The sequence below is a fragment of the Xenopus laevis genome, chromosome 1L (assembly GCF_017654675.1).
Source record: "Xenopus laevis strain J_2021 chromosome 1L, Xenopus_laevis_v10.1, whole genome shotgun sequence".
Classification (NCBI taxonomy): domain Eukaryota; kingdom Metazoa; phylum Chordata; class Amphibia; order Anura; family Pipidae; genus Xenopus; species Xenopus laevis.
Genome location: NC_054371.1, coordinates 153,635,780 through 153,663,015, shown reverse-complemented (window position 1 = coordinate 153,663,015; position 27,236 = coordinate 153,635,780). Strand labels below are relative to the sequence as shown.

Here is a 27,236-nt window from a genome sequence, read left to right as displayed (position 1 = left end):
ACTTTGTCCAGCTAGAAAGGTTCAGAGCATGGGGTACATTGGACTGGGTCTTTGCTATATGGAAGTAAATCATAAAGCGGTGTAGTGCAACTACAACATCCCACCTTCACTTCCAGTTCATTCAGCAACAAATGAAGAAATGGGCACCAGGAGTTCTTTGCAACAATAACAGAACTATTTTTATTGTCCAAGACAATTGATTTACAGGGTTATACTCACAAATCCACAAAGGTACAATAACAGAACAAGTTTTATTGTCCAAGACAATTGAATCACAGGGTTATACTCACAAATCCACAGACGTGGAGCAGCACATAAACTTGGAGGAGCAAAGAAACAGCACAACACTGATGCAGCACTGTGGAGAGTAGTTAGGCAGTAAATACTTCCTCAGGATTTCTACTTTCAAGGGCCTGAATCCCATACAGTAGTCCTTGGTTCAGGGAGATAAAATCTAAGCCTGATACCGTACTCACTACTGCGGCCCCTTCACTAAGGCAACAGAGCCTCCCCGACTTTTTAATTTTTTTTTTATAATTGCCATAATAACCAAAGACACAGTAAGAAAAAGATGCCATATGAACTAATCTAAATCAACCACTAATCAAATTTCTTTCATTCGTTTGCCACATTTAACATTGGTGCAGATTAATATTCGAGAATTTGAGTGGTAAGTTTACATATGCAATTGCTTCAGACACATGGGATGATTGTTGCAGATTTTACTGTATAAGTGTATTTGTTGAGCATCCATTGGTATCAACAGGTGGTTGTTGCCTCATGGAATAACTTGCAAAACTACAAATTAAGCCAAATACATTGAAGTCATTGGGAAGGCTAATTTACATTGCAATTAAATAGTTTTTAGCTCTTTTTTACTATGCTACAGTTATTCTTCATAGAAAACGCAGTACAACCTACACAGAAAGTAATGAGCACTGTTAGGGGCAGATTTATCAAGGGTCCAATTGAAAATTTGAAGTAAAAAAAAATCATATTTCAAGCTATTTTTGTCTACTTCGACTAGGGAATAGTCCAAATTCTATTCGAATTTGAAAGAAATTAGAAAATTTGAATATCAAAATTTATCATGTACTGTCTCTCTAAAAATTCAACTTCGACCATTCACCATCTAAAACCTGCCAAATTGTTGTTTTAGCCTATGGGGGACCTCCTAGAACCTATTTGGAGTCAATTGGTAGACTTCGAAAAGTCAATGTTTTTTCTCTATAAAATACTTTGAATCTAATTTTATCGAATATGATCTTACTTAGATTTGAACGATCGAATACAGTCTATTCACCTGCAAAAAAAAAACGTTGATTTTTTTAAATACATTTTGGTTGGTGTTTTTTGTTAGAATTTCGAAGTTGTGGGCATTCAAAAAAACTCCCATTACTTTGGAATTCGTCCCTTGATAAATCTGCCCCTTAATGTTTGTGTTCCCATTAGATGGAACACATCAAAAAGCCAGCGCACTGAAATGCATCCTAAAACACCATGGGGGCTCATTTACTAACAATCAAATGTAGATTTTCCCACACATCTCTAAAAACTTGTGGTTTTCCCATTTCTTTTAAAAAGCTCAAAAAAATTGTTAAAACCACGAAAACCTCTAATTCAAAACTTTGCCAGGTAAAAGTTGTCAAGGTCCTATGACAGTCAACTGGAACTGCACTAATCGTATTGGACCTTTCAATTTGGACTTTTAGGGGGTTATTTATTAAACTCCGAATACAGAAATCATGAAAAATTCTGATTTTTTTTTTTTACCAAAAAACAGATTTTTTTGCCTGAACCAATTTTAGCACGCTTTTTCTATGATAAATATGGTCCAATCGGCAATTCGGAGTTGGTCGGAATTTTTTTAATACAAATAATGAGATAAATTAATTCGAACTTTGATAAATAACCCCTAGATTTTGGACTTTTTCACTAGGAATTGTACAAAAACAAATTTTTAGAGGTTTAAGATGTATTTGTATTTTAGTGCCTCTTTCAGTGTAATTTTCCTAAGAAAAATATATTTACCCAGCTTTATTTCTAGTATGAAAATAAAAATATAGTGACATTTTCCCCATATGTTTATACCATAAATTGTTGTTACATTTTAAAAGGATCCCTTCTCCTGGGATCACTGTTACACTGTCTTTGGTACTGGGATTAGATATCTTCCACATGCCAAGGGACCTTCCAATCCCAAAGAGACAGGTAGCAGCAGTATAAATAGATACATAGATTTATAGAAGGTGGAACAGTTTACATCTGCCTAGCATTTATTTCTGGCTTCTGTGCTATAGTCTCTGCTCAGTAAGTTCCATTCCTGGAAATACCCCTACTTCAGCATGGCTCAACTTAATATCAATCATCAATAAGTCACAAAGTTTACATAATAGTAAATACATCTATTTAAAGTAATGGTATAGAATTTATATATAGATAATGTGTCCCTTTTTGTAATTCATACTAGAAATCCTAGGTCACTCCTTTACTACAGAATTGTGTTTGTTTAAAAATTTCTATTTTAACAAACATTGTTTGACAAGGGGTCACAATATTATGCATTCACTATGTGATTGGGCTCAAGCAGCAACAATAGTGTATTTGACTGGTTGTAGTTATGGATGCACTGAATCCCCTATTTTGGATTTGGTCAAACCCCCAAATCCTTTGTGAAAATATTTAACATTTTTGTTTTTCACCTAATAAAATGCATAATTTACTGCTACAATAAAGTGCTGAGTGCTGTTTATTGGGGCTCTAGTTTTGGCCAAATTTATATTTCTATTTTATGAAACCCTGGCACTATGACTAAAGGTGGTTTGTTTTCCCTTATGTTATTGTTAAATTGTTTGATTACATATTGAAGCATGATATCAAAATTGTACGCATTGGTCTAAGGAATTCAACCCAAGCATGAAGTGTTGTTTTCCATTTAATCCCAGCAAAATAATGAGCCAGATGATATAGGGTATGTTTAATAATACTGTATAGATTATAGACTTTAGCGGTAACAAGGGCTATTGCACGATGGTAGGGCTTGCTCACTGAAATCTCATTGAGCATGTTGCTATTGTGATGCTGTATTTTATAGTGTTTTCCAGGCTACACTTATATAATCCCTATAATTTGATTTAGGTTTCAAGAAACAGGAAATGGATTCTGGAAACCAAAGCACAGTTAAGATGTTTTTCCTCAGTGGGTTTTCTCAGTCTTTGGAATTGCAGGTGTGTTTCTTTGTACTGTTTTTGGTTTTGTACTTCATAACATTATCTGGAAACATTCTGATTATGGCCTCTGTCTACATGGATTCACGCTTGCACTCTCCAATGTATTTTTTACTGGGCAACTTGTCAGTTCTGGACATTTTTTATTCCACAGTAACAATTCCTAAAATGCTCAGCAATGTCATCACAAACAGCAAGGCTATTACATTCAACCAGTGCATGTCACAGCTTTTCTTTCTTCACATGTTTGGTGGCACAGATTGCTTCTTACTGACTCTCATGGCGTATGATCGTTATGTGGCAATTTGCAATCCCCTAAGATATCACACAATTATGAACCACACATTTTGCTGGGGAATGGTGGCATCTACATGGCTAGCTGGTTTCTTGCATTCGTTCACCCAAGCATTTCTGACATACCAACTACCTTTCTGTGGTCCCAATACTATCAACCATTTTTTTTGTGATGTTCATCCGTTAGCTGTGCTGGCCTGTTCAGACACTTCCTTCATTGATATGTTTATAATAGCCAACAGTGGGATGATATCGCTTGTCTGTTTTGTGATATTGCTTATGTCCTACATTGGCATCATTAACACAGTCTTGAAGATGAACTCAACAGAAAGGAGATTCAAAGCTTTCTCTACATGTGCTTCCCATCTTATGGTTGTCACATTCTTCTTTGGACCATGTATTTATATTTATTTGAGGCCTCCTATAAATTATTCAGCAGACAAACTTATTTCTGTGTTCTATACTGTGCTGACTCCTTTACTCAACCCAATTATCTATACATTTAGGAACCAGGAAATGAAGAGTGCACTTAAAAAAATTCTACGGGAAACTGTATTACGGGGTCTAAAAAATAAAAACAGTAATTAAATAATATATAGCCAACAGTGCCCATTCTGGAGCATCTATTATGAAGGAATAATATTGTTTTATTTTTATACAGTTAAACAGTTTTTTAATACTGTAGTAATAATATTAATACTGTTTACTAATACTGATGTTGATTTCTATCCATTGCTCCCAGCTAATGTTACGGTGGTAACCTGTGTATCACCCTGGATATTGTTTTCTGTTGTTTGTTTTTTTCTTTTGCTGCTTGACTCACTTTGAAATCCTTTGTGGAAAATGTACATATTTATACATTTATTATAAATATACTGTATATTTGTATATTTCATGTATATAAATTGCAAAAAATTTCCATTTACGGTCAAATACTGCCTTTTCTGTATTTCCAAAATATTTCTGAAAATAAAATAGATTCAGGAAAGAAATATTTTAAATAAATAAATGAATACATATTTTAGAAGTCTCTGCTTCATGAATCTCATCCGAAATCTGTGGCTACCTTAAAGAGATACTGACACCAGAAATTAAACCTTTTTTTTACATCTATCATAATATTGTCTTTGCATGCTATCAATAATGTTGCCATAAAAGTATTTACAGATGCATTTACATTACCCATCTGATCCCCTATGTTCCTCTCTGAGGGGGGCTGCCATATTTGAGCTTCAGCATAGGAAATCCTAACTGTCATGTTAAGAAGGGACAGTCAGGTTGGCAAAACAGTCAGGTTTAGGAACTTTAAGTAACAATTACTTACAAAAGCAGCTCTATCAGTGAGAAAATGATCAACATGAGCTATAGGTAACTTTTGATGTACATTAAAATTCTGAATAATTTTTTAGTGTCAGTATCAAATAGAAATAGAACCATGTTTACATTGCTATTCATATATCATCAGCAAGAGGAAGTTATATTTTAGGTGACTCTTTTATTAGTCCTGCACTTTGTTTATGGTTACTGGGCAAGGATCATGCAAACAAGGCTAAAATGAAAATGGATACACAAGTTTGTGCAAATGCCAACTGAGTGAAGGGTAAATTTTGCCATAGGAGGCAGAAATGGAAGGAGGTGTCCATGGTGCTGATTAGAATGTGTATCTATGGGATAAATGTAGCTAACTGCTTTCCTGAAGGTGCTAGGCAAGAAAGTAAGTGTAAGTAAGATAAGGGCATGTATTGTTACGGGTTATTTCTATGACTGCCAATTTATTCATCTTAGTCAAATAAAAACAAATTATTGTTTTATTATTATTTTTATGACTTAGCAAGTAAAATTAATAAATATATATATTTATTTATAAAACCTGATCTTTTGTTTGCTGGGTACAGTTTTGCAGCAAAATTTGAGGTTTTGCCAGCTGCAAACATTTTCACAAATTTTCAGTAGAATTTTGCTGGTGTGGTCAGCGTTGAAATAAAAATTTGAAAGATATTGGCAACATGGGAGCCTTTTTTTCTTGTGAAGAACAGTTGTAATAGTATGCAAAGAAGCTTCTATAAAAAGTTAGGGTAATGTATATGATATTGCAGAACTAAACACTTTAACAATGCAAATTCACATAGTTATAAAATTGTGTATTTTTTACACACGGTCTGATGCCTGACATTATTTTTCATTATTTTCATAAGCAATTGAAGTCAAGGGGAAGAATTCAGTTAAGAACGTCTGGTGTTAGAAATTATGTAAAATGTCATGTAAAAAGTATAATAACTCAACCAAATGTTTTTTTCAGCAACTCTTATGGTTTTACATTTTACACTTGGATAAGCATTCATGTGAAATCATTACACAGCTTTATACCTATGTGTGATTTTTCAAGATATATTGTGTGATGAAGAGGCACATTTATTAGTTTTTATGAGACTTATTTTATCAGTCAAGGCACCCAGTCCCCAACACTTACTAAAGACATTTAATTTCAAGAGAATGTACAGGCACTTTTGTAAAGAGAATCATCATATGAGTTATTGTGCATTACCATAGAACTGGCTATTGAAAATATGATTAAAGAATTAAAATGTAAGTTTTTTTAAATAAAATAACACAATATTCAACAAAAATACAACACTGGCATGTATTACAGTACATAGTTTAGTATCAAAATACAAGAAATATCTTTTTATATGTTGTCATATAGCTACTATATAACTCTGAATGCAAAGCTTTTTTTAAAAACTCTTTGGTTTAAAAAAGGCAAAAACAATATTTCTGACTCTATCTGTAATTCTAATTTTGTTGTGTGAAACAGGAAGTCAGAGTGAAGTGTCTTTCTGTGTCAGAAGAACATGTTTCAGTTATCATGCAGGAGCACCTCTCCTACACAGCAATGAGTTGTCTCTTGTTTATTCTTCTTCTACTGGGTAAGACAGTCTCTGCATTTTAGCTGCTTATGCTATCATTCCTGCATCATGTGAAATGCTTATTGATATATTTACTAGTGCTTTTTTGATATTATTTTGTTGCAAAGTAAAATAAAAAAAACACTCTTTCTATCCTTTAATTTGTGTACTTTACAGACTAACTAAGAGGCATTGCTATTAAGCAACCCAGGATATCCACAGTAAAACATGCTGGGTTTACTTTTGTCCCATTGTGTACATTAAATGGAGATTTGTCTGTAGTGATGGGCAAATCTGTCCTGTAGCGAAACGGCGAAAAAATTTGTGAAACTTTGAACAATTTGCAAAACGCATTGAAGTCAATAGGTGTCAAAATTATTTTTTAAACAATCGTCAATTTTTATACGCCACACTATTTTGTCCAAATGCATTAAAGTCCATGGACATCCAAATAATTTTCATGCACGAGTTGATTTTTTTTGTCTCTGCAAATATTTTCGCCAAAGAATTTTTTGCCGCAGTTTCACAAAATCATTCGAGGGCAGCAAAATGTGAAAATTCACAGTAAATCCATGCCTGGCGAATAAATTCGTCCATCACTATTTGTCTGTGATCGATATAAAACACAATTGAAATGTTTCACCTTCTGAAATTATTTCTGAAACTTCTGTAACTTAGTAAAACATTCTTCTCTATCACACACACAAATTACATTAGCAAAAAAATGAATTGACATTTAGTCTGCATTTTACTTAACAATTGTATTATGTTTCTATGAGCTATGCTTAATGCCAACAATGAAACCTAGTAGTAGAAACTTTATTTTCTTTTTCAGGTTTTAAAACATTATATGGCCAAGTGTTTCAGCCTCAGCACATCAATGTATTAGAAGGACACAAAGTCATTATCCCATGTCACCAGAATGCCACCAGCAAGGACACCATGTTATGGTACATACAGCCTGAGAATGGTGCACTACAGCTTCTTGCAAGTGGGTATGATGGCACAAAGGAGGCTGGAACATTTAATATGATATTGAAGCCGGATGAAAGATTCACCAGCCTTGAGAAAAGCAAAGTCGAGCCCAGAGATGCTGCCAAATATTACTGTGCTGTAAGAGACACAGTGTTAGCAACCGCTAGAGCAGCATTTCAGAAACCCAAATAGTGTTAGTACCAATCTGTGCCAAGAGACAGGAAGCATCTGTCTATTCAAAAAAAAAAGAAGCATACGACATAAACAAAGAGACAGTCAGTATGTACAGTATGTATATCTCTGACAGTGACAGTGATGCTATAGCAAATGGAACGTTGTTTGGAGAACACTGATTGAACAACAGTAGTATGGATTAGTGCAACTGTAAAAGTACAAGTGTGAGGCTCTTTGTGTGACTCAATGTCAATCGTACTCAAGTACATGGGTAAAAATATAGAGAATCTGAGAGAGTTATAAAATCAAAGCTCATGTTTACTATTAGGTCTTTGAAATTATGAACTTTATTATAATAATAATATTTTTATTATTATTGACATAATAATACCAATGACAGATACAGTATGTACGTGTTTGATGTTTCACTCCTTTGTGTTCTAAGGAATTCCTCCATACAAGCCATCAGAACAAATATGGTGTCTGAAGTCTGTTTTTTATACCTACATGTTGTTGCAGTCTCTGTGAATACTAGTGTTTTGGAGAGCCAATTTCTTGAGTTTCTGTGAATAGTTATATAATGATGGTAGAGATATACTTATCTACAAAGAAAAAAAATAGCTATATCAATATAATTATGATGAGATATATTGTAAGGAAAAGATAAACTTATGTACAAATGCTGATACTTATCAAAAGGAAGAATTAATTACTGAAAAGAGGAAGAAAAGCCTCATATTAGGAATAGCTGCAATCTGAGAATGATTTACCTAGCAGACGAATTCCTAAGTGTAGGCCAAAGGTTAAAACCATTTAATCCAATGGAAAAAACAGGGGTCACAAAAAAGGAGAAACAAAAAAGGCAACCCAGAATTAATGATACAGAAACAGGCAAGATCCAGCATGAAGCTTAATGACCACACACTGGCAGCAACAAGGGTTTGTCTTATAAACACTCCTTATTATATGATTCTATGCAGTTAGTTTAACAAGGTAACAGATGAATACAGAGGGAGTGGTGTATTTAAAGGTAAAGGTTAGCAAGAATAAATAAATAAATATTATGTGACCAGTGGTTTAGCAGGGAGAGCACTGTTAACAACTATGTGGTCTGAAGTTCTGATCAGGTAGGATGCTTTATGGTATAACATTATACATTTACAATGTACCAAATGTCAGTGGCAAGTGGTATCACTATAAAATTTGCACTGGCAGTTATGCCATGTAAATTTTACCCCTTGTTGGCTGTAACACCACTTTGTCCAGCTAGAAAGGTTCAGAGCATGGGGTACATTGGACTGGGTCTTTGCTATATGGAAGTAAATCATAAAGCGGTGTAGTGCAACTACAACATCCCACCTCCACTTCCAGTTCATTCAGCAACAAATGAAGAAATGGGCACCAGGAGTTCTTTGCAACAATAACAGAACTATTTTTATTGTCCAAGACAATTGATTTACAGGGTTATACTCACAAATCCACAAAGGTACAATAACAGAACAAGTTTTATTGTCCAAGACAATTGAATCACAGGGTTATACTCACAAATCCACAGACGTGGAGCAGCACATAAACTTGGAGGAGCAAAGAAACAGCACAACACTGATGCAGCACTGTGGAGAGTAGTTAGGCAGTAGATACTTCCTCAGGATTTCTACTTTCAAGGGCCTGGATACCATACAGTAGTCCTTGGTTCAGGGAGATAAAATCTAAGCCTGATACCGTACTCACTACTGCGGCCCCTTCACTAAGGCAACAGAGCCTCCCCGACTTTTTAATTTTTTTTTTATAATTGCCATAATAACCAAAGACACAGTAAGAAAAAGATGCCATATGAACTAATCTAAATCAACCACTAATCAAATTTCTTTCATTCGTTTGCCACATTTAACATTGGTGCAGATTAATATTCGAGAATTTGAGTGGTAAGTTTACATATGCAATTGCTTCAGACACATGGGATGATTGTTGCAGATTTTACTGTATAAGTGTATCTGTGTATCTGTTGAGCATCCATTGGTATCAACAGGTGGTTGTTGCCTCATGGAATAACTTGCAAAACTACAAATTAAGCCAAATGCATTGAAGTCATTGGGAAGGCTAATTTACATTGCAATTAAATAGTTTTTAGCTCTTTTTTACTATGCTACAGTTATTCTTCATAGAAAACGCAGTACAACCTACACAGAAAGTAATGAGCACTGTTAGGGGCAGATTTATCAAGGGTCCAATTGAAAATTTGAAGTAAAAAAAAATCATATTTCAAGCTATTTTTGTCTACTTCGACTAGGGAATAGTCCAAATTCTATTCGAATTTGAAAGAAATTAGAAAATTTGAATATCAAAATTTATCATGTACTGTCTCTCTATAAATTCAACTTCGACCATTCACCATCTAAAACCTGCCGAATTGTTGTTTTAGCCTATGGGGGACCTCCTAGAACCTATTTGGAGTCAATTGGTAGACTTCGAAAAGTCAATGTTTTTTCTCTATAAAATACTTTGAATCTAATTTTATCGAATATGATCTTACTTCGATTTGAACGATCGAATACAGTCTATTCAGCTGCAAAAAAAAAAAAATGTTGATTTTTTTAAATACATTTTGGTTGGTGTTTTTTGTTAGAATTTCGAAGTTGTGGGCATTCAAAAAAACTCCCATTACTTTGGAATGCGTCCCTTGATAAATCTGCCCCTTAATGTTTGTGTTCCCATTAGATGGAACACATCAAAAAGCCAGCGCACTGAAATGCATCCTAAAACACCATGGGGGCTCATTTACTAACAATCAAATGTAGATTTTCCCACACATCTCTAAAAACTTGTGGTTTTCCCATTTCTTTTAAAAAGCTCAAAAAAATTGTTAAAACCACGAAAACCTCTAATTCAAAACTTTGCCAGGTAAAAGTTGTCAAGGTCCTATGACAGTCAACTGGAACTGCACTAATCGTATTGGACCTTTCAATTTGGACTTTTAGGGGGTTATTTATTAAACTCCGAATACAGAAATCATGAAAAATTCTGATTTTTTTTTTTTACCAAAAAACAGATTTTTTTTGCCTGAACCAATTTTAGCACGCTTTTTCTATGATAAATATGGTCCAATCGGCAATTCGGAGTTGGTCGGAATTTTTTTAATACAAATAATGAGATGAATTAATTCGAACTTTGATAAATAACCCCTAGATTTTGGACTTTTTCACTAGGAATTGTACAAAAACTAATTTTTAGAGGTTTAAGATGTATTTGTATTTTAGTGCCTCTTTCAGTGTAATTTTCCTAAGAAAAATATATTTACCCAGCTTTATTTCTAGTATGAAAATAAAAATATAGTGACATTTTCCCCATATGTTTATACCATAAATTGTTGTTACATTTTAAAAGGATCCCTTCTCCTGGGATCACTGTTACACTGTCTTTGGTACTGGGATTAGATATCTTCCACATGCCAAGGGACCTTCCAATCCCAAAGAGACAGGTAGCAGCAGTATAAATAGATACATGGATTTATAGAAGGTGGAACAGTTTACATCTGCCTAGCATTTATTTCTGGCTTCGGTGCATAAGTCTCTGCTCAGTAAGTTCCATTCCTGGAAATACCCCTACTTCAGCATGGCTCAACTTAATATCAATCATCAATAAGTCACAAAGTTTACATAATAGTAAATACATCTATTTAAAGTAATGGTATAGAATTTATATATAGATAATGTGTCCCTTTTTGTAATTCATACTAGAAATCCTAGGTCACTCCTTTACTACAGAATTGTGTTTGTTTAAAAATTTCTATTTTAACAAACATTGTTTGACAAGGGGTCACAATATTATGCATTCACTATGTGATTGGGCTCAAGCAGCAACAATAGTGTATTTGACTGGCTGTAGTTATGGATGCACTGAATCCCCTATTTTGGATTTGGTCAAACCCCCAAATCCTTTGTGAAAATATTTAACATTTTTGTTTTTCACCTAATAAAATGCATAATTTACTGCTACAATAAAGTGCTGAGTGCTGTTTATTGGGGCTCTAGTTTTGGCCAAATTTATATTTCTATTTTATGAAACCCTGGCACTATGACTAAAGGTGGTTTGTTTTCCCTTATGTTATTGTTAAATTGTTTGATTACATATTGAAGCATGATATCAAAATTGTACGCATTGGTCTAAGGAATTCAACCCAAGCATGAAGTGTTGTTTTCCATTTAATCCCAGCAAAATAATGAGCCAGATGATATAGGGTATGTTTAATAATACTGTATAGATTATAGACTTTAGCGGTAACAAGGGCTATTGCACGATGGTAGGGCTTGCTCACTGAAATCTCATTGAGCATGTTGCTATTGTGATGCTGTATTTTATAGTGTTTTCCAGGCTACACTTATATAATCCCTATAATTTGATTTAGGTTTCAAGAAACAGGAAATGGATTCTGGAAACCAAAGCACAGTTAAGATGTTTTTCCTCAGTGGGTTTTCTCAGTCTTTGGAATTGCAGGTGTGTTTCTTTGTACTGTTTTTGGTTTTGTACTTCATAACATTATCTGGAAACATTCTGATTATGGCCTCTGTCTACATGGATTCACGCTTGCACTCTCCAATGTATTTTTTACTGGGCAACTTGTCAGTTCTGGACATTTTTTATTCCACAGTAACAATTCCTAAAATGCTCAGCAATGTCATCACAAACAGCAAGGCTATTACATTCAACCAGTGCATGTCACAGCTTTTCTTTCTTCACATGTTTGGTGGCACAGATTGCTTCTTACTGACTCTCATGGCGTATGATCGTTATGTGGCAATTTGCAATCCCCTAAGATATCACACAATTATGAACCACACATTTTGCTGGGGAATGGTGGCATCTACATGGCTAGCTGGTTTCTTGCATTCGTTCACCCAAGCATTTCTGACATACCAACTACCTTTCTGTGGTCCCAATACTATCAACCATTTTTTTTGTGATGTTCATCCGTTAGCTGTGCTGGCCTGTTCAGACACTTCCTTCATTGATATGTTTATAATAGCCAACAGTGGGATGATATCGCTTGTCTGTTTTGTGATATTGCTTATGTCCTACATTGGCATCATTAACACAGTCTTGAAGATGAACTCAACAGAAAGGAGATTCAAAGCTTTCTCTACATGTGCTTCCCATCTTATGGTTGTCACATTCTTCTTTGGACCATGTATTTATATTTATTTGAGGCCTCCTATAAATTATTCAGCAGACAAACTTATTTCTGTGTTCTATACTGTGCTGACTCCTTTACTCAACCCAATTATCTATACATTTAGGAACCAGGAAATGAAGAGTGCACTTAAAAAAATTCTACGGGAAACTGTATTACGGGGTCTAAGAAATAAAAACAGTAATTAAATAATATATAGCCAACAGTGCCCATTCTGGAGCATCTATTATGAAGGAATAATATTGTTTTATTTTTATACAGTTAAACAGTTTTTTAATACTGTAGTAATAATATTAATACTGTTTACTAATACTGATGTTGATTTCTATCCATTGCTCCCAGCTAATGTTACGGTGGTAACCTGTGTATCACCCTGGATATTGTTTTCTGTTGTTTGTTTTTTTCTTTTGCTGCTTGACTCACTTTGAAATCCTTTGTGGAAAATGTACATATTTATACATTTATTATAAATATACTGTATATTTGTATATTTCATGTATATAAATTGCAAAAAATTTCCATTTACGGTCAAATACTGCCTTTTCTGTATTTCCAAAATATTTCTGAAAATAAAATAGATTCAGGAAAGAAATATTTTAAATAAATAAATGAATACATATTTTAGAAGTCTCTGCTTCATGAATCTCATCCGAAATCTGTGGCTACCTTAAAGAGATACTGACACCAGAAATTAAACCTTTTTTTTACATCTATCATAATATTGTCTTTGCATGCTATCAATAATGTTGCCATAAAAGTATTTACAGATGCATTTACATTACCCATCTGATCCCCTATGTTCCTCTCTGAGGGGGGCTGCCATATTTGAGCTTCAGCATAGGAAATCCTAACTGTCATGTTAAGAAGGGACAGTCAGGTTGGCAAAACAGTCAGGTTTAGGAACTTTAAGTAACAATTACTTACAAAAGCAGCTCTATCAGTGAGAAAATGATCAACATGAGCTATAGGTAACTTTTGATGTACATTAAAATTCTGAATAATTTTTTAGTGTCAGTATCAAATAGAAATAGAACCATGTTTACATTGCTATTCATATATCATCAGCAAGAGGAAGTTATATTTTAGGTGACTCTTTTATTAGTCCTGCACTTTGTTTATGGTTACTGGGCAAGGATCATGCAAACAAGGCTAAAATGAAAATGGATACACAAGTTTGTGCAAATGCCAACTGAGTGAAGGGTAAATTTTGCCATAGGAGGCAGAAATGGAAGGAGGTGTCCATGGTGCTGATTAGAATGTGTATCTATGGGATAAATGTAGCTAACTGCTTTCCTGAAGGTGCTAGGCAAGAAAGTAAGTGTAAGTAAGATAAGGGCATGTATTGTTACGGGTTATTTCTATGACTGCCAATTTATTCATCTTAGTCAAATAAAAACAAATTATTGTTTTATTATTATTTTTATGACTTAGCAAGTAAAATTAATAAATATATATATTTATTTATAAAACCTGAACTTTTGTTTGCTGGGTACAGTTTTGCAGCAAAATTTGAGGTTTTGCCAGCTGCAAACATTTTCACAAATTTTCAGTAGAATTTTGCTGGTGTGGTCAGCGTTGAAATAAAAATTTGAAAGATATTGGCAACATGGGAGCCTTTTTTTCTTGTGAAGAACAGTTGTAATAGTATGCAAAGAAGCTTCTATAAAAAGGTAGGGTAATGTATATGATATTGCAGAACTAAACACTTTAACAATGCAAATTCACATAGTTATAAAATTGTGTATTTTTTACACACGGTCTGATGCCTGACATTATTTTTCATTATTTTCATAAGCAATTGAAGTCAAGGGAAAGAATTCAGTTAAGGATGTCTGGTGTTAAAACTGATGTAAAATGTCATGTAAAAAGTATAATAACTCAACCAGAGGTTTTTTTCAGCAACTCTTTTGGTTTTACATTTTACACTTGGATAAGCATTCATGTGAAATCATTACACAGCTTTATACCTATGTGTGATTTTACAAGATATATTGTGTGATGAAGAGGCACGTTTATTAGTTTTTATGAGACTTATTTTATCAGTCAAGACACCCAGTCCCCAACACTTACTAAAGACACTTAATTTCAAGAGAATGTACAGGCACTTTTGTAAAGAGAATCATCATATGAGTTATTTTGCATTACCATAGAACTGACTATTGAAAATATGATTAAAGAATTAAAATGTAAGTTTTTTTAAATAAAATAACACAATATTCAACAAAAATACAACACTGGCATTTATTACAGTACATAGTTTAGTATCAAAATACAAGAAATATCTTTTTATATGTGGTCATATAGCTACTATATAACTCTGAATGCAAAGCTTTTTTTAAAAACTCTTTGGTTTAAAAAAGGCAAAAACAATATTTCTGACTCTATCTGTAATTCTAATTTTGTTGTGTGAAACAGGAAGTCAGAGTGAAGTGTCTTTCTGTGTCAGAAGAACATGTTTCAGTTATCATGCAGGAGCACCTCTCCTACACAGCAATGAGTTGTCTCTTGTTTATTCTTCTTCTACTGGGTAAGACAGTCTCTGCATTTTAGCTGCTTATGCTATCATTCCTGCATCATGTGAAATGCTTATTGATATATTTACTAGTGCTTTTTTGATATTATTTTGTTGCAAAGTAAAATAAAAAAAACACTCTTTCTATCCTTTAATTTGTGTACTTTACAGACTAACTAAGAGGCATTGCTATTAAGCAACCCAGGATATCCACAGTAAAACATGCTGGGTTTACTTTTGTCCCATTGTGTACATTAAATGGAGATTTGTCTGTAGTGATGGGAAAATCTGTCCTGTAGCGAAACGGCGAAAAAATTTGTGAAACTTTGAACAATTTGCAAAACGCATTGAAGTCAATAGGTGTCAAAATTATTTTTTAAACAATCGTCAATTTTTATACGCCACACTATTTTGTCCAAATGCATTAAAGTCCATGGACATCCAAATAATTTTCATGCACGAGTTGATTTTTTTTGTCTCTGCAAATATTTTCGCCAAAGAATTTTTTGCCGCAGTTTCACAAAATCATTCGAGGGCAGCAAAATGTGAAAATTCACAGTAAATCCATGCCTGGCGAATAAATTCGTCCATCACTATTTGTCTGTGATCGATATAAAACACAATTGAAATGTTTCACCTTCTGAAATTATTTCTGAAACTTCTGTAACTTAGTAAAACATTCTTCTCTATCACACACACAAATTACATTAGCAAAAAAATGAATTGACATTTAGTCTGCATTTTACTTAACAATTGTATTATGTTCCTATGAGCTATGCTTAATGCCAACAATGAAACCTAGTAGTAGAAACTTTATTTTCTTTTTCAGGTTTTAAAACATTATATGGCCAAGTGTTTCAGCCTCAGCACATCAATGTATTAGAAGGACACAAAGTCATTATCCCATGTCACCAGAATGCCACCAGCAAGGACACGATGTTATGGTACATACAGCCTGAGAATGGTGCACTACAGCTTCTTGCAAGTGGGTATGATGGCACAAAGGAGGCTGGAACATTTAATATGATATTGAAGCCGGATGAAAGATTCACCAGCCTTGAGAAAAGCAAAGTCGAGCCCAGAGATGCTGCCAAATATTACTGTGCTGTAAGAGACACAGTGTTAGCAACCGCTAGAGCAGCATTTCAGAAACCCAAATAGTGTTAGTGCCAATCTGTGCCAAGAGACAGGAAGCATCTGTCTATCCAAAAAAAAGAAGCAAACGACATAAACATAGACAGTTAGTATGTACAGTATGTATATCTCTGACAGTGACAGTGATGCTATAGCAAATGGAACGTTGTTTGGAGAACACTGATTGAACAACAGTAGTATGGAATAGTGCAACTGTAAAAGTACAAGTGTGAGGCACTTTGTGTGACTTAATGTTAATCATACTCAAGTACATGGGTAAAAATATAGAGAATCTGAGAGAGTTATAAAATCAAAGCTCATGTTTACTATTAGGTCTTTGAAATTATGAACTTTATTGTAATAATTATATTTTTATTATTACTGACATAATAATACCAATGACAGATATGTACGTGTTTGATGTTTCACTCCTTTGTGTTCTAAGGAATTCCTCCATACAAGCCATCGGAAGAAATATGGTGTCTGAAGTCTGTTTTTAATACCTACATGTTGTCGCAGTCTCTGTGAATACTAGTGTTTTGGAGAGCCAATTTCTTGAGTTTCTGTGAATAGTTATATAATGATGGTAGAGATATACTGTATCTACAAAGAAAAAAAAATAGCTATATCGCTATAATTATGCTGAGATATATTGTAAGGAAAAGATAAACTTATGTACAAATGCTAATACTTATCAAAAGGAAGAATTAATTACTGAAAAGTGGAAGAAAAGCCTCATATTAGGAATAGCTGCAATCTGATTTACCTAGCAGACAAATTCCTAAGTGTAGGCCAAAGGTTAAAACCATTTAATCCAATGGAAAAAACAGGGGTCACAAAAAAGGAGAAACAAAAAAGGCAACCCAGAATTAATGATACAGAAACAGGCAAGATCCAGCATGTAGCTTAATGACCACACACTGGCAGCAACAAGGGTTTGTCTTATAAACACTCCTTATTATATGATTCTATGCAGTTAGTTTAACAAGGTAACAGATGAATACAGAGGGAGTGGTATATTTAAAGGTAAAGGTTAGCAAAAATAAATAAATATTATGTGACCAGTGGTTTAGCAGGGAGAGCACTGTTAACAACTATGTGGTCTGGAGTTCTAATTAGGAGAACTAGGTAGGATGCTTTATGGTATAACATTATACATATACAATGTACCAAATGTCAGTGGCAAGTGGTATCACAATAAAATTTGCACTGGAAGTTATGCCATGTAAATGTAACCCCTTTTTGGCTGTAACACAACTTTGTCCAGCTTGAAAGGTTCAGAGCATGGGGTACATTGGACTGGGTCTTTGCTATATGGAAGTAAATCATGAAGCATTATAGTGCAACTACAACATCCCACCTCCACTTCCAGTTCATTCAACAACAAATAAAGAAATGGGCACCAGGAGTTCTTTGCAACAATAACAGAACAATTTTTATTGTCCAAGACAATTGATTTACAGGGTTATACTCACAAATCCACAAAGGTACAATAACAGAACAAGTTTTATTGTCCAAGACAATTGACTCACAGGGTTATACTCACAAATCCACAGACATAGAGCAGCACATAAACTTGGAGGAGCAAAGACATAGCACAACACTGATGCAGCACTGTGGAGAGTAGTTAGGCAGTAAATACTTCCTCCGGATTTCTACCTTCAAGGGCCTGAATCCCATACAGTAGTCCTTGGTTCAGGGAGATAAAATGTAAGCCTGATACCGTATTCACTACTGCGGCCCCTTCACTAAGGCAACAGAGCCTCCCCGACTTTTTAATATTTTTTTTTATAATTGCCATGATAACCAAAGACACAGTAAGAAAAAGATGCCATATGAACTAATCTAAATCAAACCCTAATCAAATTACTTTCATTCATTTAACATTGGTGCAGATTAATATTCGAGAATTTGAGTGTTAAGGTTACATATGCAATTGCTTCAGACACATGGGATGATTGTTGCAGATTTTACTGTATAAGTGTATCTGTTGAGCATCCATTGGTATAAACAGGTGGTTTTTGCCTCATGGAAAAACTTGCAGAACTACAAATTAAGCCAAAGGCATTGAAGTCAATGGGAAGGCTAATTTACATTACAATTAAACAGTTTTTAGCTCTTTTTTACTATGCTACAGTTATTCTTCATAGAAAAGGCAGTACAACCTACACAAAAAGTAATAAGCACTGTTAGGGGCAGATTTATCAAGGGTCCAATTGAAAATTTGAAGTAAAAAAATTCAAATTTCAAGCTATTTTTGTCTACTTCGACTAGGGAATAGTCCAAATTCGATTCGAATTTGAAAGAAATTAGAAAATTCGAATATCAAAATTTTTCATGTACTGTCTCTCAATAAATTCAACTTCGACCATTCACCATCTAAAACCTGCCGAATTGCTGTTTTAGCCTATGGGGGACCTCCTAGAACCTATTTGGAGTCAATTGGTAGACTTTGAAAAGTCAATGTTTATTCTCTATAAAATACTTCAAATCTAATTTTATCGAATATGATCTCACTTCGATTTGAACGATCGAATACAGCCTATTCACTTGCAAAAAAAAAAAACTTTGATTTTTTTAAATACATTTTGGTTGGTGTTTTTTATTAGAATTTCGAAGTTGTGGGCGTTCAAAAAAACCGAACCAATTTTAGCAAGCTTTTTCTATGATAAATATGGTCCAATCGGCAATTTGGAGTTGGTCGGAATTTTTTAATACAAATAATGAGATAAATAACCCCTAGATTTTGGACTTTTTCACTAGGAATTGTACAAAAACACATTTTTAGAGATTTAAGATGTATTTGTATTTTTAGAGCCTCTTTCAGTGTAATTTTCCTACTTTTTTCATTCTGAACTTTAAATTAATATCGTGAGATTTGTAGTTTTATAGTTTGTGAGTTTAGTCATGGTTTCAAGAACCTCTAAAACCACTGGTTGGTTGTGCAGTTTTCCTTAAAACAAACTAAATACACATATTTATTATTATTACTCTTATTATTTATAAAAGTTAAAACTTTTTCAAAAATATAAAAATATAATTTCTCCCCACTTTTCTACTTTACAGTTGTTTGTTGATGATAATTTAACTTTATGCTTCATTGGCTCACTGCTTTAGTAAAAAAATGCTGGATTTTCCATTTTAATTTACTGTTATGACAGTTAAGAAAGTTTTAGAGGTTAAACCAATCCAGAGTCTCAGGAGGCAAATTATTTACTGAAAATATCACATTTGTGTCTTTAGAGCATCTAAGCCTTAAGGCACTGCCCAAATGTCTATATAAATGCACTGATATAACACAAACATGGCATTAGCTGCTGGCATTTAGTGCATGTACATCTATAATCAATTTCCAGCACACTATTCATCCTTGTTGTAACATAATGAATAGGTAAAGGCTGACCAGTTGAGTCTGATTGGAATCAGCTCTTCAATCAGGAAGCTGGTTAGCTTCACTCAGAGAGAATTTGGGATACACAGGGATCTGTTAGTGTGTGCTCTTCTAAAAACCTAAACGGATAGAGAGAAGGATCAACGTTTGTGAACCTTTATAATAGCATGGTTACCCTGCCATAGAAAGCTGTTTGTCTAAAGTTTCACTTAACAAAACTGTGTTTATTTTGCCTATGCTGCTGCTGGGTGAAAATAAAAGCTACTTTTTCTATATAGTCTCTTGTGTCATGAATATTACTCTAAAGGGAACTGGCACCCTTGCATTGTAAGTATTCTCTCTACCAAAAAACACAGGGATAACATACAGACACCACACAGATAACACCCTGATCAGAAGCAAATACCCAAACATCATTCTTCCTTTCCGATTCCTTTTTAATTCTATGTTGTTGGCTAGATTACATTGTGCTAAGGTTATACAGATGCAGCCACTTTGGTTTGTCTGTTTGACACAGAATAACTAAACACAGATATCCCATTTATCTCATTTAACACAGAAAACTGTGTCACAACATCCCATCTAATTAAAGCATTCACCATTGTGAACAATGGTGCTTTGGTATGCTAATGAAAAGGTTAAATGCATTAAATGAGTTAAGATAACTTTAGATAACACAGTTTCTTCAATTAACTCTGAGTCATGACGCATTTAACTCACAAATCCAAGTGGCTTCATCTGTACAAATCAGGTTCTGGGCATGCAATAGCACACACACAATAGTAAATTACAAAGAGCATTGTAGGTTTATTATTGCTAACTTCCAGCTTGGAAGCAAAATTTTGCGAGTTTGTAATTTTTTACCTGACCTGATCAGGTGAGTTTTCCCATCTTCTTAGTTTACGTATTTGTATTATCCTAACTTTATTAAGGCAACATACAGGTATGGGACCTGTTATTCAGAATGCTCGGGACCTGAGCTTTTCTGGATAATGGATTTTTCTGTAATTTGGATCTTTATACCTTAAATCTACTAGAAAATCATGTAAACATTAAATAAACCCAATAAGCTGATTTTGAAAATTATATCTTAGTTTGGATCAAGTACAAGGTACTGTTTAATTATTACATAGAAAAGGGAAATACTTTTTAAAAATCTGGATTATTTGGATCAAATGGAGTCTATGGGAGACAGCCTTTCCGTAATTCAGAGCTTTCTGGATGACAGGTTTTCGGATAATGGGTCCCATACCTGTGTTAGTTTTGTTAATGATATATTGAGAACTCTATAGGAATTAGAAATGGTGCAGAATAGTGAAACACATTTCATTACTAGTAAGACCGAGACTTTGCTCCCATGAAGTTGGGATACCGATTATCATTAGTGCCTCCTGTACAATTTGTGTGACGTCTTCTCTTGACTGTGCCTTACCTTGCTGGCCCTCATTGTTGCTCATTGGCATTGCTTGATATAGCAATCCACAAATACTAGCTATTTCTGTGTATTTCTTTCAGTTTGTAATGCTTGGGGGGATATATGTGGTGCCAGGGCTTTACCGAAGCTGCTCTAACTCTCTGATAGCCCTTTCAACAGCTGATAGTACAGACACTGTTATAAATAAAAATCAATTTCTTTATCTATATTGAACTAACAGAACCCTGCAGTTCCATTGTATTTTTATTTTAAAATTGATTTATTTTAAAATTGTCTGCTGTCATGTATGAATTTATCTGAAAGAACTGTTTTACACATACAAACAGTATTTGGGATAACATTTTACTATTGAATACTCATTTTGTTCTAGTGTATTATGTATATATTTTCCTCTAACTTACCATACAATCTTAATCGTTGTTCTTGAGCCCTGGCATTATTTAATTTTGTCTCTGCGTTACAATATATCTTGCAAATGTAACCCCATAAACATTCTAGAAATAAGCAGAATCCACGTAATTTTTCCTGCAGCTATATATAAATTGAGCACATTTTTTATCTAGTGTTCAGGTGTAAGAATCATACAAATCAATGTAATGCACTATAATTAGTACTTTATTTTTCTAGTTTAGTATCATGCTCATCAAATATATATGAATTCATTATGAAGATTATTATTATTATTATTATTAATAAGATTATTTTTTTTTTTTAGCATTGTGTAATCATAATTACTGACAATTGAATAATAATAGGTGGCACAGAACAAGTGATGCCCTGGTACTCTCCAGGTTAATTTTGCCAGGTTTTAGTTCTGTATGCCTATTATGCTTATTTATGTTTCAAACTGGATTCATTGTTGCCATGTAGAAATCACATTTCTAATAGTGTTTGTCTATATAGTAAATGTATATGTTTATGTTTTTTGTAGGTTGCAAAGTCTAACATAATGGAATCTAAAAACAAAAGTACTGTCACAGTGTTCACCCTAAGCGACTTCTCCCATTCATTGGAGTCACAAGTGACATTCTTCATCCTCTTTCTTGTTTTATATCTGATGACACTGTTTGGGAACATTCTCATTATGGCTTCTGTGCATGTGGATTCACGTCTGCATTCACCAATGTATTACTTTCTGAGTAATCTATCTTTCTTGGACTTGTGTTATTCTACTGTTACTATTCCTAAGATGCTCACTAACACCCTTTTAGGGAGCAAGACTATTAGCTTTAACCAGTGCATGTCTCAGCTTTTCTTTCTTCATCTTTTTGGTGGCACAGAGTGCTTTCTACTTACTGTTATGGCCTATGATCGTTATGTGGCTATATGTCACCCATTAAGATATCATATTGTCATGAACCAAAGGTTCTGTCACTGGCTTGTGGCATTCACATGGGTTGGTGGTTTCTTACATTCATTTACTCAGGCATTTCTGACCTATCAACTACCTTTTTGTGGTCCTAACAATATCAACTACTTTTTCTGTGATGTACACCCCCTTGCTGCTTTGGCTTGTTCTGATACTTTATTAATTGATATTTTCATTGTAGCCAATAGCGGAATGATTGGCCTCAGCTGCTTTGTGGTGTTGCTGTTTTCATATCTTATCATTATCATGACAATTTTTAAAATGCACTCAGCAGAAGGAAGAAGCAAAGCTTTCTCTACATGTGCTTCACATCTCATGGTTGTTATTATTTTCTTTGGGCCTAGTGTATTTATTTATTTGAGGCCACCTGTAAATTACTCAGTAGACAAGATTTTGTCATTTCTTTACACAATACTGACCCCGTTACTTAACCCTATTATATACACTCTTAGAAACAAGGAGATGAAAAATGCCATAAAGAAACTTGCACAAGCCTTTTCACAAGATTCAAAAATTAAGCAGCAGCATTCATGCAGAACCATGCAACAGCAGTCAAAAAAGCTAGCTGTTCATGGCAGCAGTTAATCGATGTCTGACTATGCTTTAAACAATTTCTGGGGCTGATGTATATTTGGAACACTACAGTGAAGGGGACATTTCTACAGGTGAAAGCTAAAGCTGGCTATACACCACTTGTTTGGAAAGGTCAACAATTGAATGTATCTTTTCCTGATATGCCCCCTTTTCTCTGGGTGATATTGGGTTGATCTGATCATTTGGCCCTTGGGCAAGCCCTGTCTGGGTTTCAAGTCCCTACTGAAAGCAGGCAATTCAAAACTGGATTGGTAGTTACTATTGCAGCTAAACATATAGGAGAAAGTTATCTTAACAAGCCTCTAGAGGGTGCTCTTAACATTGCATTGGATTCAAATAAAAAAAGAGCAAAGAGAAGAAAATGCTTTGCATACTGAGTTCCAGTCTATGTCAAAGCATATTTTTGCCTTAATAATCAAACAAATACAAGCAATCTGTATATCCCTAGAAAACAACTCCATGAATGGTTCAGCAACTGTTCAGCATACAATGTATACAAGTATCAGAACGATTTTCTTGAAAGAAGGATATAAAGGGGGTAAATTGGTTATTTTAACTGGTATGATTGATGCAATTTCTGCTTAATGTTTTCTCTTAAAGTCTGGATGGTTCTGGAAGTTGGTAAGATCGATGGTCTGGACTTATTTAAGAATGCAAGTAGAAATGCAATTGCTAAAACAACATAAAACCAAGCACTACACACACTCCTTAATGTCTTGTAGTGAACACTAATAAGCCAGCTTCATGCTGTAGTTGTGGGCAGAGATGATCCATGGGATTAATGCCGACCTTAATTGGTAAATATGTTGTAGGAAAATATTTAGCGAGCCTAGAGTAGAGCTGGGTCAGTGTAGTTCCAGATCACTTTCACAATTAAATATTGAATACTCTTCTGGCCTTAGGCCATATTTTAGTATATGTATGCTCAATACTGGCAAGCCTAATGAGAAATAGCAAGAGGGTTTAAAAGAGATAGAATGAGTAAGACCATTAGCACCATATGCTTCTAAGTTGCAAAAGTCACTTTTTCTATTGAAGGGAATGGTGTTCCTCTACAGCATGTTGTGAGATTCTACAGCTGATTCAAGCATGCTCTTTGTATATTATTGGAGATAAAAAATCACTAGTCAGTTATAAGAAAGGCCTGGGATAACAATCCTATTTAAATCCAGCTGCGATAAACCACAACTAACTGTATACCTAGAGGGTCTTTTCCTGTCTGGGAGTTACAGATTAACAATAAAGAAATAAATTGTATTCCTTTTTAAATAATAAATACAAGCATGTGCTCACATGTATTATGAATCAAACAATTCTCCACCCCTTTCACCCTTAAATATCAGTGTTACTGTTTGTCAGCTGTAACACACCCAGACCAACAGCACAGCTCAGTCTACACAAAAATATCTTATCTGCAGGTTTGAGAATTGTTAAAGCATGAAGGTTTGTCAGTACTTTCTAATACTTGCTGTAACTTGTTCAGGTAAAGCATATTCAGTAATTACTTTGTTTTATATTCAGTAATGATGCTTTAGGATAATAAAGCTATTGTTGACTGTTAAAAAGAAAATGTAGTGCAGGTTATGTATGTATGTAATATTAATGGAGATATTTTATATTTTAGGTAAAGTTTCATGTGATTCAATTGATCCAAGCAATACGTATTTGCTGGCTAAAGAAGGGGAGAATGTTACAATGTCCTGCTCCTTTATGTCTAACTATAAAGGGACTATCTACCTTTACTGGTATCGCATGTCTGCTTATGGAAGGCTTGAATACATTCTGCGAAAAGCAAACACAGGTTCCTATGGTGATATTCCACCATTTTCATCCTTTGCAAAGGATAAATATTGGTCTGATTTCAATTTAACCACCATTACCCTGACCATCACTAAACTGAAGCTGGAGGATTCAACTACCTACCACTGTGCTGTAGAGAGAACACAATGTCACAGCACTCGTGAGAGTAGCTACATAAACCTTGCAGAATAGAGGAAACAGCAGTTAAGCATTGTTGCAGGAGCTATAGCTCACAAACTTATAAGTAATACAGCAGAGCCTGGTTTTATATTTCCTATGGGACAACCTCAAAGTGGGGTAAATTCTGGGAAACCTTAAAATCTGGAAAAAAAAAGTGCCACTTGCCTATGGAGACAGTGTCAAATTTGGGAGAACGTAAAACTTGGGGACATAGAATACTATAAAGAAATAGAAAGGGTATCGTTGGTCTATTTATCATTTTTAAGATTGAACATTTTAAATATTTTATACAGAAATAAAGTAACAATAATAACAATAATCAAGGCCAGAAACCTTTTTATGCTTGGCAAATAAAATACAGTTATTGCACAGTAAGACCAACTGTTAAAATCCCAGTGCCATTAGTTTCACGGTGCAATGAACATTAAATGGGCAAACGCAAGTAATGAACACCAATGCAGAACTGAAAATGTAATAATGTTACTACGATTACAATGAAACCACTGGAAAAGCAATAAATGGACCAAATAAAAAAGCAATAAATGGACCATGCCGGTTCACACTTGTCACACTGTGGAATGATACACTTCTTCGGGGAAAAACACTGATCATAGTTTTTTTTAAAAGTGAAGTATGAGTGTGTATACATTTGCCATATTGTGCATTTTTTGTTTGTGCCTGCAAAAAACTTGCCCAGGCTTTGCCCTAAAAAGTATTGTATTTTTTCAGAAAAGATGGCAACCCTACCTTTAATTACATATGCTATAAACAACAGGGACATGCTTAAATTTTATCTTAGGCCTTACCCAAAGCTATTTTAATGCTAACTTGGGCTAGGCAGACCAAACGGGTTTAATATCCAGCTAGTGATTAGAGCATGGGTTACATTTGACTCTAACACTTCAGGCAGGGCTTTTCGCTGAGAATACAGGTGTGGTGTAGTGTGACTACAACTCCCCCAGGCAATAAAAATAGAAAGATTGGACACCAGGAGGTTCTTGCAGTGAAACAGTTTATTTGTCAGAGACAATTGACCCACAGGGTTACTTACAATCATGAGGCATATGCAGTATTCAAATACTAGCGCACTAGGACAGGCAGATTAGTCAGCTAGGAATGTAACTTTCATAAAGATGTAGTCAAGTAGTAAGGCAGACCTCCAGGCAGATACTCCTTGAAGTGGTCCGAATCTCCCCCAGTGGAGTGGTCAGGGAGAAGAAGTCTAAGGGGCAATTTTACTGAAGGGCGAAGTGATTTGCCAGCGTGATGTCGTTTCAGGACTTTGCTGATTTACTACCGGGCGTTGGTGTAAATTTGCTAGTGAAGGAGATAGACTGTAGTGCTACTAATGCCAGGCGAATTTTCGCTCTGGTGAATGGACGTAACTACACAAATTCACTAAGATGCGGATTTTAATGGACGTTACCTCTTGCGCCAGACTTGCCTTCACCACCTCAGACCAGGCGAAGTGCAATAGAGTAGATAAGAGTTCCTCAAAAAAAATTAGAACATTTTTCTAAGTTTTCTAAAAAAACGCTGGCGACTTTTACGTTTTTTCAGGGTGATAGGCTGAAAAAGATCGTAAATTTAGGTTACCCGGCTTCCCCCCTACATTTCCTTATGTATGGCACATAAACTATACACTGGGCACATGTGTAGGGCAATATAACAACTTTATTTTTTTTTATTAAGGTTCCCTTGGGCTTGTGTAGTGTAATGTATTTGCTGCAACATATACGGCCATTGACATTTAAATTCCCGCCGTATGCAAATTCGCCAACGCTAGCGCTACTTCGCTTTGCTTGCCGAATTAACGCTAGCGAAACTTCGCTATTGTTTGGCACCCTGGACACAATTTCCCATTTTAGTGAATAAGCGTTGTCCTGGCAAAGTATGACGATGTGAGCGAAGCCGTCGCTGGCAAATTTCAGAAGGTTAGTGAATTTGGGCATATCCAGATGGTAAGGACACCAGAAGCCAAAGAGGAAGATCCACCCCTTTCCACACACTTTATTAAAGAGTGGCAGGAAGTGGTCATTACACCTTTTTGCCAATAA

The 27,236-nt window shown here is 34.7% G+C and overlaps 3 protein-coding genes and 2 gene segments (V, D, J or C); all 5 read left to right on the top strand.

Moving 5' to 3' along the window:
- Positions 1-3,071: 3,071 nt before the first annotated feature.
- Positions 3,072-4,197, top strand: LOC121394441 (olfactory receptor 4Q2-like). Its single transcript, XM_041565388.1, has one exon. The coding sequence runs from the start codon at positions 3,156-3,158 to the stop codon at positions 4,107-4,109; it is 954 nt and encodes a 317-aa protein (XP_041421322.1). The 5' UTR covers positions 3,072-3,155; the 3' UTR covers positions 4,110-4,197.
- Positions 4,198-6,387: 2,190 nt separating this feature from the next.
- LOC121400923 lies at positions 6,388-7,594 on the top strand. The segment is given in 2 exon segments: positions 6,388-6,448; positions 7,263-7,594. Coding segments are annotated over 2 exon segments (393 nt in total).
- Positions 7,595-11,914: 4,320 nt separating this feature from the next.
- On the top strand, positions 11,915-13,040 carry LOC108714906 (olfactory receptor 4Q2-like). Its single transcript, XM_018259773.2, has one exon. It carries the CDS (start codon positions 11,999-12,001, stop codon positions 12,950-12,952), a length of 954 nt encoding a protein of 317 aa, XP_018115262.2. The 5' UTR covers positions 11,915-11,998; the 3' UTR covers positions 12,953-13,040.
- Positions 13,041-22,185: 9,145 nt separating this feature from the next.
- LOC108695628 (olfactory receptor 1509) lies at positions 22,186-27,236 on the top strand. The gene is made up of 2 exons (XM_018224294.2): positions 22,186-23,091; positions 27,201-27,236. The coding sequence occupies exons 1-2, from the start codon at positions 22,186-22,188 to the stop codon at positions 27,234-27,236; spliced, it is 942 nt and encodes a 313-aa protein (XP_018079783.2).
- On the top strand, positions 24,516-26,185 carry LOC121394444. The segment is given in 2 exon segments: positions 24,516-24,682; positions 24,824-26,185. Coding segments are annotated over 2 exon segments (414 nt in total).

Coding starts and splice junctions, on each gene's coding strand:
- LOC121394441 (XM_041565388.1), top strand. CDS start 3,156: ATGGATTCTGGAAACCAAAGCACAGTTAAGATGTTTTTCCTCAGTGGG.
- LOC108714906 (XM_018259773.2), top strand. CDS start 11,999: ATGGATTCTGGAAACCAAAGCACAGTTAAGATGTTTTTCCTCAGTGGG.
- LOC108695628 (XM_018224294.2), top strand. CDS start 22,186: ATGGAATCTAAAAACAAAAGTACTGTCACAGTGTTCACCCTAAGCGAC. Junction 23,092..27,200: donor AAAATGCCATAAAGAAACTT/GCACAAGCCTTT, acceptor TTTATTAAAGAG/TGGCAGGAAGTGGTCATTAC.